This window comes from Callithrix jacchus, chromosome 19 (assembly GCF_049354715.1).
Source record: "Callithrix jacchus isolate 240 chromosome 19, calJac240_pri, whole genome shotgun sequence".
In the NCBI taxonomy this organism is placed as follows: domain Eukaryota; kingdom Metazoa; phylum Chordata; class Mammalia; order Primates; family Cebidae; genus Callithrix; species Callithrix jacchus.
The window spans coordinates 39,583,402-39,596,589 of NC_133520.1; the positions used below are offsets into that span (position 1 = coordinate 39,583,402).

At 38.8% G+C, this 13,188-nt stretch overlaps 1 protein-coding gene across 12 annotated transcripts in view; it reads right to left on the minus strand.

Annotated features, from left to right (window-relative positions):
• CNST (consortin, connexin sorting protein) overlaps nucleotides 1–13,188 on the minus strand; it is a 103,365-nt gene that overhangs the window by 27,463 nt on the left and 62,714 nt on the right. For all 12 annotated transcript variants that reach the window (XM_078357173.1, XM_054248219.2, XM_035281123.3 and 9 more), the window contains 5 exons: nucleotides 10,627–10,713; nucleotides 10,035–10,149; nucleotides 7,987–8,008; nucleotides 7,720–7,816; nucleotides 2,855–3,738 (listed from right to left, as the gene is read on the minus strand). In XM_078357173.1, the coding sequence (XP_078213299.1) occupies nucleotides 2,855–3,738; nucleotides 7,720–7,816; nucleotides 7,987–8,008; nucleotides 10,035–10,149; nucleotides 10,627–10,713 (1,205 nt within the window). The remainder of the gene's footprint in view (nucleotides 1–2,854; nucleotides 3,739–7,719; nucleotides 7,817–7,986; nucleotides 8,009–10,034; nucleotides 10,150–10,626; nucleotides 10,714–13,188) is intronic.

Consider the following 13,188-nt stretch of genomic DNA (forward strand, 5'->3'; position numbering starts at 1 on the left):
ATGTTCAAATCTAAAATTAAAAGACATTTTTAAAATAAAAATCCTAAGGTTGCACTTATAAAGAGACCCACAATTGCCTGGATATTTCACTTAGTCCAAAACCTCATTCTTAAGGTATCAGAAAATATTAAGCATTAGTGATTTTTAGCACTGAAACTTTAAAAACTCTTCTCCTGAAAGAGTTAGGCAGACTTTGTTAAACTATGCTTCTCAGAATGGAGAGGGGAGGACGTATTCAGAAAGCAAATGTTTAACAATCTGCTTAGCATTGTCATAGGAAAGTAATCAGTTTTTAAAGTCATATATATGTTTCTTTTGGGTTTCTTAAAATAGCTTAACTTAACAGACCAATATAATCTTAGGAAAGGAGACCATTATGTATTAACTTAATAGAAAAGACAACTTTACCACGAGGTCAAGAGATCAAGATCATTCTGGCCAACACGGTAAAACCCCATCTCTACTAAATATACAAAAAAAATTAGCCGGGTGTGGTAGCACGTGCCTGTGGTCCTAGCTACTCGGGAGGCTGAGGCGGAAGAATCGCTTGAACCCAGGAGGCGGAGGTTGCAGTGAGCCGAGATTGCACCACTGCACTCCAGCCTGGTGACAGAGCAAGACTCTGTTTCAAAAAAAAAAAAAAAAAAGACAAGACAACTTTAAACACATATAATTTCCAGTGTTACTTGTTATCCAGTAGAAATGACACTGCGTTTTGAGTCTGAAGAGGGAATATTCCATTAGTTGTAATGCAAAACATTAATAATTAATCTGCCACATTAAAATGTATTTTCCCCAATTTAAACAATTCTTTTATTTCTTAGAAATGTCTCAGGTGAGTACAGTTTTAGATTTAGTGATGGGGGGAAAAATAATTTGGGAAAGGGATGTTAATTGTAGGCTTTGTATATTCACGCCAATAGATTATCGAAATACACAGGAGAAATGCTACAGGCTTTGCTACATCCAGGACGAGACCTCTGTGCACCTTCCACACAGCTGAGGAGGCAGGAGGCTAAAGACAAAGGTTACCCAAACTCAGAGTCGATCTGGAGGAGACATCTGGCAAACCAGATGACAGAAACTGATCCAGCCAAACAGCTTTCAGGCAGCGGCAAAAACTGAAATTGCAAAAGTTCATATTATGCCCTGAACTCACTCTCATGAGTTACTGGGGAAAGGTAGTTCTAGAAGGCGCACCACATGATGATCAGTGTGTAACTAGTGCAGTGTTGAAATGGAGGAAAACGTTTTATAAGGTGGGCAACACAACAGGAGCACGCTGATCCTTCTTCACAAGTTATACCTAAGAAGGTAAAATTAGACCACATGACTTTTCCCTCTAAGGCCAACTTGATTACTGGCATGAAGAAAAGGCAGTCAGATAATGGTAACGTTTTTGGTATTACAGCTAAGATCTGAATATGAGTATAAGCTTTGTTTTGTTAACTTCCTGTACCAGAGATTTAGTTAAAATATACAAGAGAATGAGTACTGGATTAAGTGCTTTACCATGAGCTCTAATTTTTTAAAAAACTATTTTTAACATTGTGGAAAAATATATGTAACATGAAACTGCCATTTTAAGTCTTTGTAAGTAGGCAATTCAATAGCATTAATTATAATAAACATGTGCGCCATCACCACTATCTATTTTCAAAATTTTCCATTGCCCCAAATGGAAACTGTGCCCAGTAAGCAATATTAAATAATTTTGTTAAGCAAAAACTAAGAAGAAAAACAATAGTCTGTAGAGAATTAACTGCAAATGGCAATCAAGCTGTCGGGTTAAAATAAACAAGAGAATGAACAGTATGCCAAGTGCTTTACTATTCTAATTTTGGCAAGAAAAAAAATTAAGAAGAAAAGTCATAGTTTATAGAGAATTGACTATAAATGGCAGTGAAGGGAGCTAGTAATATAGCATTTATAATTACCTTAGAAAGCTTTTCAGTCTATTTTAACATATACTTCATTGCCTACTTCGGTTTTGTTACTTTTTTATTTCCCCTTATTTATTTTTTTAATGATAATGCTGATTTAGAATACAATGAGTACAAATGGGACTTAAAAGTGAATTTGGGGGGGAATGGTGAAGAAAAGAAAATGCAGCTAGTACCCTAATTTTCAGAGAAGAAAACAGGTATACGGAGGCAAAAAGTAAGTCCACGAGGCTCTAACTGATGGTGAGCCTGTGCTGGAACTAAGGCAGCTGAATTCTGCTCTGCCACACAGGCCACCTTGGTGACGCTGCTGTAGTTTGGGTATGGCGTTTACCTTTTCTTTTTCCAAACTTTTTTGTATTATCAAACAATGGAAAATGGTCATTTTTCCTTGATCTCTTTATTTTTCAACTTAATATAAGGTTGAAAATTAATCCAGTACCTCTTATATTTTAAAATGTTTCCTCCATTGTTTATACTGTTTTAAAAGATTTTAAAAATATATTAACAATAGGAAAAAACAGTTAAGTACATATTATATTTTATCTGCTAGATGTAGGAGAAGAAAAATGAGACTTCCTTCATAGAATGTGACTATTCTTATTTTGATTCTAATTTCTGGAACTGCCACATAACAGTCAGGACCATGAAAAATGAATATATACAGTAACACTCACTCTAGCTGAAGGCATGCAATAGAACGTCTCGGAGTATGAACATTATCATGATTAGAAGTCATTTTATTCAATACATACAAATATAAAAACTACTTATAATTAAAAGCTTATGTTAACTAAAATTTTCCCTCATGTTTGAGACAAAGGAAAACTTATAAAAACAGAGCACTATTGAATACATATATATGTTTTAAATGCCACTTTACTTCCAATTGCACCTCATTTCTGATTTACCTCTGCAATCTCTATCCTTTTGGCAAGATCATCAAGAGAAAGACAGCTTTCATCGGAAGGCAGATTCTCCTGAAGACTGTAGGACGCTTCTTCAGGAGAGAGATCTTGAAGAAGGTCAGAGTCGTCGTCTTGGTTATCTTCATATGGAAGCGAATCTTCAGTATCTTTTAAACATGCCTGTAAAAGCCTGTTCAAATAGTCCTCTGTTTCTTTGCTGAGACGGTCATCTTTATCTCCCTTTTCCTCTGGGGCCATATACACCTCTGGAGGCGGTGTGCCTAAGTCAGATATTTTATTATTTCCACAGTGCACATTCTCAGAGCCCTCTGAGTCAGCCTGACCCCGTGGTGATTTTCCATCACTGTCCGTGAGACCAGGCTGCTGCAGCTCATTTAATTTATTGTTCTCAAGTTGGTCTGTGGGCAATGCCTCAGAAGCATCCCGAAGTGGCAAACGGAGTTCTTTTCTTTGAGCCTCAGAAATCAACGAAGGAGGTATACGGTCACAGCCTGGTAAAATCAATGGCTCTACAGCTAACTCGCTGGAAGGAAACACCTGAGGGTGTTCAGCAGTGCTCTCTATTTTGGCCACATCCTGGCAGGCCTCTGTTTGAGCCAGCTGCAAGGGACTGTCATCCTCACAAGCATTCTCAGAAGCGTCTGGCCCAGATGGGCTCCCTGCTGTCTCTGAGGACTGGGTGTGGAGAGCTAACGTGGCTTCAGCGCTGCAGAGCAGCTCCTCCATGTGGTCCTTTTCTGCAGTTACCGAAAGGCTTGGGGGACTGGCCTGCCCGTCCATCTGACTATGGCAGGGACCGCTCTCCAGGGGCTCTTCTTTATGTTGGCTTTCTTTATTTGGTTTTGTGCGAAGACAAGTTTTACTCTCTAAAGATGAAGAAAAATAAATCGTTTAAAATTCAAAACTACACTCTGTATAGGAGGGAAAAGAAGAGACATATGAGTATGTGTAACAACAATATTCTAACCCTCTCAAATGGAAATTCTGTCTGTTGCACAATAGTGTCTTTAGGTAGAGGAGACACCGAAAATATTTAGTAAATAGTCCTTATACATGACAGGTGTTAGTCCTCATTATCATCAAAAAGTCATTTTCAAAGATTTAAAACATATTCTGAACTTTATTAGCCTTTTACATTAAAATGAAGTTAGATTATTTTCGGCACATTTAAGACATGATGTGTTAAGTAAATATTTTTGCATGAGGAACCTCAGTAACACATTCATCACTTTAAATGCAAGAAAAGTAATATTGGTCTGGGTTACTATGATTAAAGACTAACCTCGGTTTTGTTCAAATTTATAATTTGACCATAATACCACTAATAAATATGTTTGCAATTTACTTGCAACTTCTTAAAGGGAGGTAGCAAAGGGTAGCAACAAAAAGAATAAGTTTTTGCAACAAGTAGAAATGGGTTTGAATTTTGACATCTCTTTCAATTTCTACTTTAAATATAATCAACTTATTTTTCTTCCACTTTAAAATGAAACAGTTAAAAACCTTTGTGTGAATAATGAATGAGAAGTGCACAGACTGGTAGATAACAGAGAGGCTTGCTCACCCTCACTTTATTGGTACACTTAGCATGCATAACTATTTTAGAAGTTTTAACTTTTAATACTAACATGTTTGTTTAACTTACATAAATGAGCCAAAGGGGAAAATAAAAGAGAAAATATGATGATAATTTTATTCCATTTGTTTTTTCATTTAATGGCACTTTCTTTTCCTTTTCTTTTCTTTTTTTTTTTTTTTAAGATGGGGTTTCACCTTGATGGCCATGCTGGTCTTGAACTCCTGACCTCAGGTGATCCACCCACCTTGACCTCCCAAAGTGCTAGGATTACAGGCATGAGCCACTGCGACTGGCCAGCACTTTATTTTTCTTGTTTTTTTTTTTTTTTCCCTTTTCACCCTGGACTCCAAAAGCATAGTGATGCTTTAATACTAATTACCAACTGACAATTGAGGCCCATACCATTTCAAGCAAAAAGCATTACTGAAACCCTGGCTTCAGATTTCAGAGAATCTGGTACTGAGGCTACCACCTCAACTCCGGGCTGCTGAGAGGTAGCTATTCAGTGGAGTTCATAGTTCCTCCCCGATACGCTGACTCAAATATCAGATGAGGATCGGGAGAAGGAAGACGGGTCACCTTCGGGAGAATACAGCATTCCTTCTCTCTCCCCAGCCCAAAGAATCACTCAAACTTTGTGAGACTGCAAGAAAACACAGGCGCATTTCATTTCCTTTCAGTTGCTGCTTTGCCACTGGGCTTGCTGGGCTGCCTCTCCTTCTATTAAAATGGGGGGACGGTTAGAGCAATGAGGGCCACAGCCAAGGGGAAAGGGGGCCAAGCCACTCCTCCACGAATTCCAGTACCCAAAGGTTCAGAAGATGTCCCTTGAAACATGCCCACAGTATTCAGAGACTAAGATTGGAGACCACAGTTCGTAGGTACTGTGAAAGCACAGGGTAGAAAAGACAGCCCCCCCCGCCCCCACATCCCAGAGGAATGGGGTGTGTTGCGTCCAGCTGAGGGTCAGTTACCTAAAGGCTGCAAGTATCTAGGGGAGCCTCTTGGGAGGAAACTCCTCTGTAGCTGCTCCTGCTGGAGCCACCACATCCCCACAGAACAACCTGGGTTCAGCCATAAGCACCAATACAGCTAACTCTAACCATGAGCAGACTATGTTCCCAGCCCTGGCTACTGGAGGGCAGGGAAGATATCTGGGTACAATGAGATTTAAGTGTGAAAATGAAGTTCAGGGTTGAATAGGGGTAAGCTCTAAAGAATTGAAATGGGACTATTTAATAGCTTATAAGTGACTGAAAGTTACAGAATCCATCTGAGGTGCCATTCTATGAGTAGGAAGTGAGGTGGTGGACTGCAGCTATGCCACAAAATACAACCAGATAGATAAAGTACCATACTAATGAACTGAGACACCACTTAAGTGATGGGTAATTAAGACTATCTGTAGGTACGGTGAATTATCTACAAAACAGCCTGAAAATGGTTGCTTCATCCCGTTATTTAGAAAGACTACAGAAAATTATGGGGAAAAAACCCATCACAATTTTGGAAAAGGCAAGAGTTCCAAACTATGCTTGAAGAGTAGCCCATACTATTGATCCTGCTCTTAAAAACACTGTTCGGTGAAACCTGAGCAACATTTCTTTCCCCGGAATTCAGTCCGTACTCCCTCGTAATGTGTATCTGGATTGTCGAAGCCTCTGATAATCCATACAGTGTACCCAGCAGAAGCAGCTGCACTCAATTCGAAATGGGAAGACTCCAGTTCTAGCTGTGAATTGGAGCACCAAGCAAGTGACGCAAACCTGGTGCCTCAGTTTCCCCATCTGTACCTCATGAATCAAAGCAGAGGCCAAGGTGGAGGAGTTGCTGGCAGCAGCCATGCTAAGTAAGTCTCACACTCAAACACACAGCCTGTAATCGCACTTTTCCCAATGTGCTCAGCATGGAGACACATTCACACCCAAACTAGGCAGGTTTTGTGTTATTCTTCCTCCTTTAAAACTGTTATGAAGTTCATTTTACTGTGATTTCTGACATAAAAATGACTGGAAAAGAAAAGCCAGGAAGAACAGAGGATAGTAGGACTGACCCAAGGCAATATCCCTAGCTTGTCTCAGAAGTGAAAAGGAGATTAAGATTTGAAAGAATAAAAATATACTCTGTAAAGGGTAAAAGGGTGGCCGGGCACGGTGGCTCATGCCTGTAATCCCAGCACTTTGTGGGGCCGAGGTGAGAGGATCACTTGAGGTCAGGACTTCCAGACCAGCCTGAGCAACACAGAGACCCCCATATCTACGAAAATTTTAAAAATTAGCGCCGTGGTGTGTGCCTATAATAATCTCAGCTACTGGGGAGGCTGAGGCAGGAGGATTGCTTGAGCCCAGGAGGCCGCTGCAGTTGAGCCATGATGGTGCCACTGCACTCCAGCCTGGGCAACAGTGTGAGACCCTCTCTCAAAAAAAGGTGGGGGGAGGGAAAAGGGCTAATTATGACAATATCACCACCATCATCACCATCATCATCATCATCAACATCCTCATCATATCACTTCAGGGCAACTCATCTGAAACACCTGATACTTCCTCTTCAGTAACAGGGCCCTCAGGCCCAGGAACATGATGCCTAGAAATGTACATTAATAGTAAAATCAGATATCAAGGGGGAAAAAAACCCTAAAACATATTTATTTATTTTTATTTTCTAAAGCTTTTATAATGAACAACATGCCAAACATTTAGAAAAAAGCCTCTTAAAATCTTTTGACATAGGCACAAGGGGGTATGAAATACATCATAAATGCTTTAGAAATGTATATATACGAACTGAAGTATATCATATGTTAGTAAACAGAAAAGGGAAGAAATTAAATTGCTAAATTATCAAAATATAGAGTTTTAAATATCTAAATTTACAGAACAAATTTCTGATAAAGTGCATACAGTAACTGTTGAATTTTAAACAGAAAACAATGTATGAATAGACCAAAACCAATGCAGTTTAGTGCATTTTGTACAATCTCTCCTTATTCTGCCAGATATACATAACACCTACTGAAACATAATAATCCTATGTTTTTATAAGAACTTAGATTTTATAGTATCTATTACTAGATGTCTAAAAAGTAGAGCTACACAATATAAAAAGTCTTGTTTTGCTATTTTTCTAGGAGAGATATACATATAGAAACGTAAATGCAAAAAAAAAAAAAAAGAATCCTCCATGACAATTCAAATGTAACACCTGTAAAATATCAGAGGAGGCAGGTATCTTTTATGCCGCTCCCCAGCTTAAGTTAAAAACATACCTGACACTTTGGTGGTAGCTCCTGTTTCCTTTGGATCTTCAGACACTATTAGCTGCGTAGAGCGTTTCCCTTCTGGGGACTTCTCCACAACTGCTATCTAAAGAGTTTAAAACAGGAAAACCCAACTTTTGGGGAAACTATTGCATTAAACTAGGAAGCTGAAAAGAACTTGGGAAAGGTTTCTTTATTTTCCAAAATAGTCCATAAAACAGACATATGACACAAACATTTTTCCTAGAAATATTTTCAAAAGAAACAATCTCTTACCTTATGTTTGGATAAAAGAGGACTGTAGAAAAAAAGAAAGAAAAAAGAATAAAAAAAAATTACAGCGGCAATACGCTTCCAAACAAATGTCACTGAAACGGCTATAAAAAAAAATAGAGCTTCTCTGTTCTAATATTAGCACAGAACATATTACCACGGCTCACACAGTTCAAAGTGCAGCTATATCATGTGTTCATCTCCTCAGATGGCCAGTTACTACTGAAACCCCAAGGAAGCTACACACGCTGAACTCTAGAAGGGAAAAAGAACGCTAACCTTCTGCTAATAAATAGAGATGGTTTCATATACACATATTTTCAAAATCTCAGTTTATGTCATTTTAGTCTAAGATTATGGTTGAAGATAATTTTGTTGGAATTCTCCATGGAAACAGCTAACAAAAATTAACTTTTAAATATTAAATTTTAGGGAGTACCAAAAATAACGGAATGTACATATCCATTAAAGGCTTGCGCAAAAATGCTAATCACACTTTATTCATAATACTCAAAAAACAAGAAACATCCCAAATGTCTACCAATAATAGAGTGAATAAGCCGCTGCATAGTCATCCAGTAAATCTGTACTGCAAAAAGCAGAGCAAACCACTGTGACAGGCAACAGTGTAGAACGAGGTGTAAGAAGCCAGACGTAAGAATCTATACTCTGTGTGATCCAGTTTATATGAAACTACAGGTGAGGCAAATACATTGTTGTACAGTCCAGACAGTGGGTACTACTGGGAGTGGGTACAAAGTTGGTAAGTGCCTGAGGAAGCCTTCTGAGGGGCTGAAATGTTCTATATCTTATACCTTGCTCAGAGCGGTAGTCACATACACATACATGTTTATGTAAAAATTCATCAAGCTTGTATACTTTATGTATAAGTTGAAAATATTTTTAAATATTAAAAAATTTAACAGTAATAATATGGGGGGGAATTCTCCAAATTTTAAAGCATAAAGACACCATGCTCATATCACGTTCAAGAAATATTTGTTAGCAAGTCCTTTACCTGCAGCATGAGCTATGCAACAATTGCCTGGCACCGACTCGGTATTAACAAACAGTGTTAGTTTCCTCTCCACAATTCAGAGAGAACAGGAGAAAACGTTCCCCATAGAATGGAAAGTCTTTCAGCCTTTGTACTGAGAATTCACGTTCTAAATTTCAGAAATCTGTACTAAACACTATTGTGTCCCTTTATCCTCAGAAATCTGGATCTTTGAATAAGAACATTTTTTTTTAAGTAAGTGCCTTATTATTATTTAGTTTTAAAAATCCAACTCTGGGGCAGGCATGGTGGCTCACACCTGCAATATCAGCACTGTGGGAGGCTGAGGCGGGTGGATTACCTGAGCTCAGGAGCTTGAGACCAGCCTGGCCAACATGGTGAAACCTTGTCTTCACTAAAAATACAAAAATTAGCCAGGCGTGGTGGCACATATCTGTCTGTAATCCCAGCTACTCAGGAGGCTGAGGGAGGACAACTGCTTGAGCCTGGGAGTGAACAGAGATCATACCACTGCACTCCAGCCTGGCCGACAGAGTGAGACTGTCTAAAAAAAAAAAAAATCCAACTCCCTGATACAATTTAAGCACTGAAAATTACCTGGTAAACACAGTTTTTCTTCTGCAGTATTTTGGTTAGATACTGTATTCTATTTTCTTTTCAACATCAGACTACTCTTAAAAATGTTATGATTTTACTACAAAACACTAACATTAACAAGTAGAATAAAAAGCCCTAATGTACAATTCTGTCCCTCTGAACTGCCAATCTCTTAACCAAAAACAGATCAAAATCAGAAGGTACATTTTTAAATTTCTAATCAGAAGAATCTTTTGAACCTACATAAAGTTGACCTTTTACTGAGTTCAGTGTAAGAAACTCAGTAAAAACTAAGAAAGGAACCCAACAATTGTATTATACCCATCTTAATTTCTCCAGTTGAAAACATTAACAAAAAAGAAATGGATACTCAATGCTATAATGCTTCTTCAATATTCTATTCCAACTCATTCTAAAGAAATTCTGATATACTTACTCTCGATGTGTTGCACAAATTTTAGTAAGCCGTTCAAAATCTTCACCATTAAATCCCTTTTCTGAATTCCTTAGAGGCGTAACTGTATGTGGTTGCACAGTTTTCCATTTTGTTTCTAAATTTAAAGTATTTGTTAGTCACTGGCTCTTACAAAACATATTTAGGAGCAAAAAAAAAAAAAAAAAAACCCAAAAACAAAACAGTTAACTAGCACCACTTGTAAAGATTTGCATGCAAAATTATCTTCTCACACAACCCAACAGTTAGAAATAGCTTAGTTAGTACTTTTCAATATAAGTAAATATCATCTAGAGATTAAATTAGCCAGTAGGGCATGAAATGTGATAAGAAGAAATGCAAATAGTTGCAAATATTCTTTTCTTGGCACTGATATGAAGAGCAAAATACAAAGAAAAAGTCTTCTCACTGTAGAATAGACTTGTGGTAAAAATGCCACTTTCTCTGCAACATTAACTTGACCATGGAAACATCTATTTTCTGATTTATAAAACCAGGTCAAATATGTTAATTCTGTAAATACTGACTTGTTGGATTACTGCAAATTCCACATTGCACGTTAGTCTCTACTTACCCCACTGTTCTTGAATGGCGGAAAGATTTGCGAGCAACTGCTCATGATACAATCGTTCTAGCTGAATGAATTTCATTGCTTTCTCATCTGAATAACATTTAAGGAAAATAGAAATCAAGACTATTTACATTATTCCCATATTTGAAGAAAAATGTCCTAAATAGGTTAAGAAATTTGCAGCTTACTAAAACATGAGAGGTCTCTAAATATTTTTAAATTTAAACATATAATGTTTCTCAGTTTGGAGTCCCGCCCGCCCCCGCCGAGAGGGAGTCTTGCTCTGTCGCCCAGGATGGAGTGCAGTGGTGCAATCTCAGCTCACTGCAACCTCTGCTTCTTGGGTTCAAGTGATTTTCCTGCCTCAGCTTCCTGAGTAGCTGGGGTTACAGACACCTGCCACTGTACCCAGCTAATTTTTTTTTATTTCTAGTAGAGATGGCATTTCACCATGTTAGCAGGCTGGTCTTGAATTCTTGACCTTGTGATCCACTCATCTTGGCCTCCCAAAGTGCTGGGATTACAAGCATAAGCCACTGCGTCTGGCATTTTTTTTTTTTTTTTTTTTTTGAGATGGAGTCTTTCTCTATTACCCAGGCTGAAGTACAGTGACGCAATCTCAGCTCACCGCAATCTCCACCTTCTGGATTCAAGTGATTCTCTTGCCTCAGCCTTCTGAGTAACTGGGATTACAGGTGTGCACCATCATACCCGGCTGATTTTTGTATTTTTAGTAGAGACAGGGTTTTACCATGTTGGCCAGGCTAGTTTCCAACTCCTGATCTCAAGCAATCCGCCTGCCTCCACCTCCCACAGTGCTGAGATTACAGGCAGGAGCCACTGCACCCGTCCTCGTAATGTTTCTTGGTTTTGAAGTAGACACATTTTAATGTAACATATTATGCAATTGCTACTTGGATTCCACACTATCAGCAAACAGAAACTAAAAGAAGGTTTTTAAGGCTCAAGAAATGTCTGCTTGTTAATATATTTCTAGCAGAGGCAACTAAAAGTAATTTAAGGAAACAGAACCCACATGGAATCCTGGAATCTACATGTTTCCCTTTTTTATTTCTCTCCTTACTTCCTGTCAAGCAACTATGTGACTCTCTCGTCCAGTGTTTCTGCTTCAACTCACCTTGATCCTTATTATTTCCCACTGAATGCTTTTCTCCCACAAGACCAAAGGATCACATGCCTGAACAATGACAGAGCAAAAACTTATACAGGTCTTTTGTAAAAACTCAATTAACTTGCCACAGTGATTTCCATTGTTATCACTTGATTCTATTTCTATGCAGATGATCTTGTGAGCTTTTGCCTTCTCATCTGTATCACACAGATCGGCATCTTATGAGATCAAGATACATTGTCCAACTGCCTACCTTCCTCTGGGCAATGCTCTAAATGCTCACCCAGGGAAAAAGGAAGAGAAATACTCACTGTTCAGCTTTTTGTCCTTCCCATGATCACTCAGAAATTTAGTTCTCTCTCTCTCTCCCTTTCTTTTGAGATGAGGTCTCCTTCTGTTGCCCAGACTGGAGTGCAGTGACATGATCATAGCTCACTGCAGCCTCAAACTCCTGGGCCCAAGCGATCTTCCCACCTCAGCCTCCCTAGTAGCTGAGACTACAGGCATGTGCCACCAAACTCAGAAAATTTTTTGCAGAGATAGGGTGTCACCATGTTGCCCAGATTGGTCTTGAACTCTTGGCCTCAAATGATCCTCCCATCTCAGCCTCCCAAAGTGCTGGGATTACAGGCATGAATCATTGCATCCGGCTCCATTTGTAGTCTTAAAGATAACCCAGTGGTCATATATATTAGGCCAAGAAGCAGGAATAATTCCTGTTTTTCCTTCTGCCCATGATTTAAAGAATACCAGTTGTGTCAAACTTTATTAACCTAAAAATTAACCGAAAAACATTAAAGTATAGATGCATGGGTCTGATCCCTAAAAGCTCTGATTCTGAGGTTTATGGATATGCATTTCTAAGAAGCTCCCATGAATTCTAATGCTGCACTACATCATATATTCATTACTTGGTGACAAAAAAAGAGAGTTCCATCTTAATTTCCACCAGAATTAGATTTCCAACATACTCCATAATAAACTGCCATTGTGTGAAGTTGCAGCACAGCAGCTCGTGTGACAGGGTTCATGATGGTGACTGTTTATTCCTCAATCTGGTCAGAAATGTAGGGTGACTGTTTATTCCTCAATCTGGTCAGAAACTCAACAAAATTAGGAGAAACAGCAAATGACACTAATGGAGAAAAACAGAGGTTTATGACACATTCTTTCTAGAGACTACATATGGGTCATCCTCGCAAAAGAAATGGAATTTTTAAAAAGGAAAATCTTGGGCCGGGCGCAGTGGTTCAAGCCTGTAATCCCAGCACTTTGGGAGGCCGAGGCAGGTGGATCACGAGGTCAAGAGATCAAGACCATCCTGGTCAACATGGTGAAACCCCGCCTCTACTAAAAATACAAAAAATTAGCTGGGTATGGTGGTTCGTGCCTATAATCCAGCTACTCAGGATGCTGAGGCAGGAGAATTGCCT